Source organism: Salminus brasiliensis, chromosome 16 (genome assembly GCF_030463535.1).
Source record: "Salminus brasiliensis chromosome 16, fSalBra1.hap2, whole genome shotgun sequence".
Taxonomy (NCBI): Eukaryota; Metazoa; Chordata; class Actinopteri; order Characiformes; family Bryconidae; genus Salminus; species Salminus brasiliensis.
The window spans coordinates 9,686,381-9,692,142 of record NC_132893.1 but is presented as its reverse complement, the minus strand read 5'-3'; the positions used below and the strand labels follow the sequence as shown (position 1 = coordinate 9,692,142).

The 5,762-nt window shown below is 37.5% G+C and overlaps 1 protein-coding gene across 1 annotated transcript; it reads right to left on the bottom strand.

Moving 5' to 3' along the window:
* Positions 1–1,584: 1,584 nt before the first annotated feature.
* Positions 1,585–4,739, bottom strand: cetn3 (centrin 3). Its single transcript, XM_072658346.1, has 5 exons — positions 4,595–4,739; positions 4,026–4,161; positions 3,835–3,949; positions 3,133–3,324; positions 1,585–2,445 (listed from the first exon to the last, which is right to left on the bottom strand). Exons 1-5 carry the CDS (start codon positions 4,609–4,611, stop codon positions 2,402–2,404), a joined length of 504 nt encoding a protein of 167 aa, XP_072514447.1. The 5' UTR covers positions 4,612–4,739; the 3' UTR covers positions 1,585–2,401.
* Between the last annotated feature and the right edge of the window lie 1,023 nt (positions 4,740–5,762).

Sequence of the window (5,762 nt, the reverse complement as noted above, 5' to 3'; positions counted from 1 at the left end):
AGTGCTTTACTAATGAACTAAAGATGCTTGACATTAAGGGGTTAAACAATTACAGTGGGGCCAAAAAGTCAGCCACTGATTGTGCAAGTTCTCCTACTTAGAAAGATCTATAATTTTCCTAATAGGTACACTTTTAAATATGAGAGACAAAATGAGAACAAAAATACAGGAAATCACATTGTAGGGTTTTTAAAGAATTTATTTGTAAATTATGGTGGAAAATAAGTATTTGGTCAATAACAAAAGTTTAACTCAATACTTTGTAACATAACCTTTGTTGGCAATTACAGAGGTCAAACGTTTCCTGTAAGTCTTCACCAGGTTTGCACACACTGTAGCTGGTATTTTGGCCCATTCCTCCATGCAGATCTCCTCTAGAGCAGTGATGTTTTGGGGCTGTCGCTGGGCAAGAGAGACTTTCAACTCCCTCCACAAATTGAGGTCTGGAGACTGGCTAGGCCACTCCAGGACCTCGAAATGCTTTTTACAGAAACACTCTTTTGTTGCCCCAGCGGTGTGTTTGGGATCATCGTCATGCTGTCAATGCTCTCACTGATGGAAGGAGGTTTGGGCTTAAAATCTCACGATACATGGTCCTGTTCATTCTTCTCTTATCACGGATCAGACGTCCTTTCTCCTTTGCAGAAAAACAGCCCTGAAGCATGATGTTTCTACCCCCATGCTACACAGTAGCTGTGGTGTTTTTGGGATGCAACTCAGCATTCTTCTTTCTCCAAACACGACGAGATGAGTTTTTACCAAAAAGTTCTATTTTGGTTTCATCTGACCACAAGATATTCTCCCAATCCTCTTCTGGATCACCCATATGCTATCTGGCAAACTTCAGCCGGGCTGGACATGTACTGGCTTAAGCAGGTTACTTCGCCATTACTTTGGGTCCCAGTTCTCCTACTTAGAAAGATGAGCGAGGTCTGTAATTTTCATCATAGGTACACTTCAACTATGAGAGAAAAATGAGAACAAAAATCCAGGAAATCACATTGTAGGGTTTTTAAATAACTTATTTGTAAATTATGGTGAAAATAAGATTCCTGGCTCTTACAGACCTGTAACTTCTTCTTTAAGAAGCTCTTCTGTCCTCCACTTGTTACCTGTATTAATGGCACCTGTGACCTCGTTATCTGTATAAAAGACACCTATCCACAGCCTCAAACAGTCAGACTCCTAACCATAGCCAAGACCAAAGAGCTGTTGAAGGACACCAGGAAGAAAATTGTAGACCTGCACCAGTCTGGGAAGAGTGTCATTATCCACTCTTCTTCCTCTGCCAGGAAGAAGCCATTACTCAAAAAGAAACATAAAAAAGCCAGATCCGTGTTTGCAAATGCACACAGGGACAGAGACCTCAGTTTTTGGGTGATGAAACTAAAATTTAACTGTTCGGCCATAATGACCATCGTTACATTTGGAGGAATAAGATGGAATCATACAAGCCTGCGAACATCATGCCAACTGTGAAACACTGGCAGCATCATTTTGTAGGGTTGTTTTGCTGCAGGAGGGACTGGTGCACTTCACAAAATAGATGGCATTATCTTATAGAAGAATTACTTCTTAGCAGTGTTTGCCTACAAAATTTTATTTAAAAACAGAACAGAAGTATTACTATAAATAGAACATTCAAATACTTAATATATAAAAATTAAAAACAAACTCTTTCAAAAAATGCAGAAATCAAACTGAACTGTTTGACTGTGCTTATCCTTACAATACACTAAACAACATACTGTTACCATTTTTGTGTTGAATTGAACACTGTAGAGCATTACATGTTAGTATACATATGAACTGATATTAAATGCAGTATAAGCAATTAAAGCAAGAGCAGACAACATATCTGCTAGAGGACCAGCGTGCTGTGGTAACTTTCCTTTCAGACTTAATATACCCAAATATCCTCCATTTAATGGTCAAAGTTCTTCATGATGTCAATCAGGCATGTTAGAGCGGAAGCTCAAGCCTGCATTGTGGTGATCTGGACATCATTAAAGTATGGGTGGCCGGACTCATTTAATCAAAACTACTTAAATTACCATCAAACACGACATGACTGCTTGGTTATGGTAAGATTGTAATCTATCCCATCATTACTTTTTCTGGTGACTAATGGGAAAACAATGCAGACGGGATTCACATTGCCTAATGCTTTAAAGCTATTTTTTTTTTACAATGCAATATTATCGATCATAGCAAATCACATTAATAAGATGAATGATCTTTTTATATTCATATAGAAAAATGAACAATCCCATATCTTAGACAAAATAGAACTGCAGCACATTATGGTTGACATGTTGGACAAACATTAGTATGCTGTTTAAGAATAAATTATCCTCAAAGGACAACAGTGTATTCGGTGACATGTCACAAAGCAGCCTGCTCAGGATTCTCCTGTCATAATAGAGATGAACTCCTCTTGATTAACTAGGTAGACAGAGATAGCGATAGAGACAGAGAAAGACAGAGAGAGAGAGAGAGAGAGAAAATTAGGCAAATCTCATTTGACTGCAAAAAAATCTAAAAAGAGACAATTAAAACGGGCACATAACATCTTCAAATAAACATTTAAGACATATTGGGATAGATTAATAAAATGCACCACTAGATTTACTGTGATGTCGAGAGCAAATAATGCTGTACTAACATTTATTCATCAACAAGGATTCACCAACTACATAATTGTTGGGACACCTGCCTATTCATATTTCTATCCAAAATCAAGTGTTCATCCTACTTTGGTTGGGGTAACTGTCTTTACTGGCCAAGGAAGGCTTTGCACTACATTTCAGAGCACTAATGTGAGGCTTTAACTGCATTCAGAAACAAGAGCATTAGTAAGGTCAGGATGTTGGATGATCACCACCCTATCTCAACCCCAACTCATCCAAGTACTGGATGGAGCAATTTATTATTTGTCAGAATGGCTTAAAAATGTTTCTTGCATGAGAATTTAACCTGACATACTAGTATTTGGTAAAGATATACTTTTGCTGCAATAACAATTAAAACTGCTGGCATGGGTTTTTACCAGCTTCGCACACAGTTTGGAGTGATTTTCAGCTCTGACCTTTCTCAACAACATGCTCCATTGACAATATGCTGTATACTTACTCTCTCCATCTCCATCAGTGTCAAACTCATCAATCATGGCCCTCAGCTCCTCATCAGTCATGTCCTCTCCCAGCTCTCTGGCCACACGGCGCAGGTTCCTCAGGCTTATCTTTCCAGAGTCATCATCATCAAACAGCTTAAATGCCTTCAGAATTTCCTCTTTTGGATCTCGAGCCAATATTCTGTCAGTCACTAAGAAAGTAAATGCAAACATCCACAATGTCTCAATATGCTGCATTACAGAAAAGGGTATTCCTGCACAGTTCGGTGACTTTCCTGCTGAAACACCCATGAGTCAACTCAGCCGATCAATTAATTACCAGCTTTAGTAGATGTGTTAGAGCAGGGAATTCAGTGTATTGGGCTCTGGTTCTCTGTTCCCTGCTGCTGTACTACTCTTACTAAAAGTTGGTTTTTTTTTTTACCTTTTTTGTGCATGTACATTTTATATAATGCACAATTCATCATATAACATTATTACACATATCCCAGTACTTTTGCCTCCTTCTAAAACATTACTCTGCATCAGTGGACAGGACAAAATGCCATTAACCCATATTATATCACTCGCACCCCCCTCTACCTATCACTAATTGGAAACTCTACAGTAGCTCATAAACCCTCCTTAATATTGCATCACACTAAAAATTGTTTCACAAATTCTTTAAGCACTGTTAAATCTGAAACAGACAACAAGCTTACCAACTTCTCTGAAATCCTCAAAAGTTATTTTTCCTGTTCCTTCTCTGTCGTAGTCTTTTAAGATTTTCAACACATCTACTTTCTTCACCTCAAAGCCAAGAGCTCTCATAGCAACCTAGACAAACATGTGCATGTTAGCACACTTTCGGTGTGAAAATAGAAGAGAACATGAAAATCACAAAATATCTTACCTTCAGTTCATGATAATCGATTTCCTTATCTTTGTCTGTGTCAAAGAGTTCAAATGCTTCTTTTATCTCATCCCTCTGTTCATCAGTTAGCTCTCTCCTCTTTTTTCGTTTAGTCTTATCAGTGGCGAGTTCAGTCCTAAGGGAAATTACTGGTAAATGTACTGCTAAATTGTGTCAAATGTAAAGCATCTGCCTGGCGAAGAGTGTTACTGGCGTTCTAAGCAAGCAATGAGAGACCACCTGCTTAGTCAGTACACATAATGATTTAGTCACTTATACCAAGCATTGCATTTCCTAATTAAGCTAAAATACAGATAGTGCTAGCTAGCTAGAAAAACATAAATACACGCAAACGTCCCATCAAGCTACACATCACAGAACCTAAACATGTATAATTAATTTAATTATTTTCACAGATAGCTAATGTAACCTAGCTGTAATAGATAACTAACAGTTAGCTACGTTAGCGTTACTCTTCTAGCTAGCTTCTAGCTAGCTAGCTAGCTTACCAAAAGAACGACAAGCAAATGTTGCCCAAGTACGTAAAGCCAGTGAAACACCAGCGTTACCTTAACGACAAGCTCATTTCCCCCGGTTGAAAATACTCCAATAAAAATCTAAATACACTGCTAAGTCAAAATTCTGAGAATTTTTAACTTGTTATCGCACTGTCTGGTTGCAGCAGGAGCTTCACTGAGCATGTGTAATGTAAATTCACCACCAAGCCCCGGAAATGCACTCTGAAGCCTTTGCTGTTGTTGCCGTAGCAGCAGACAAACACTGAGAAGCTAGCTAGCACTATTTGTTAGCAAGCGATTTCCGTACAAACAATTTTATTTCGGACGTGTGCGCCATTGCAAAAAAAAAAAAATTATTAGTATTAGGTGAATAGGTCTTGGACTGTTTTAACGTAAGTATGTTTTGTCATACTGTAGCACTAGCTTACATTGTAGCTATGTTAGCGGTTAGGCAGCTAGTTAGCTACCTTCTCGCTAGGCGACTGTTAGCACTAGTGCAAGTTGTTTAGCTAGCTATCAAGCCAACTTCACGAGATCGGTATGCAAACGTAAAATATGCACCTTATCTGCACATTAATTAACGTCACAATTAATCTGATGGAATCACTCATTTATTTAGCTATAACTATTTATTCTGCATAGTGTGTTACTCTTTGTTACTTTTACTAATTGAGTATAGACATTATAATTAGTAATGGCATTGTTTACACAATTACTTATCTAATCCACAGAGCTATATCTTTATCATTTTATAATATTTTTTCCAGCACATTTTTTTTTTAGAAACCTTATACACATATGCTTATTCCTGCACATTAAAATAGTTTTGTCGGGTCAGCTCATTTGTCTACCAAATCAGTTGTGCTTATTGTGTTTTTAAGGAATTGAATCTTTTCTTTATATAGCTAGCTAAAAAGTTTCTTTTTTCCACATACAAGTTATGGGGAGTGCTCACAATGCTTCCTTGACATCAGGGTAAACTGTGCTATCGGTCTAATCTCCTCTTTGTTTGTATAGGATTTTGAAGTGATTGATTTCTGGTTTTGCACATTGCACCATTTAAATTATTGTTAAGTTATCTCTATTTTTTTCTTAATAAATGGAACCTCTTTCAGCATAATTTACTTGGACTGTATTGGTATGTGCAATTATTTTACCTAAAATAATTATGTTGTACTTTGGAACTTGTACCACAAGGCTAACTTGGACTGTGTGAAAA

Excerpts from the sequence above, each read along its gene's own strand:
- cetn3 (XM_072658346.1), bottom strand. Across the intron at positions 3,950-4,025 it reads TCGATTATCATGAACTGAAG|GTTGCTATGAGAGCTCTTGG; the intron begins GTAAGATATTTT and ends ATGTTTGTCTAG. Across the intron at positions 2,446-3,132 it reads CACTGATGGAGATGGAGAGA|TTAATCAAGAGGAGTTCATC; the intron begins GTAAGTATACAG and ends CTGTCTACCTAG.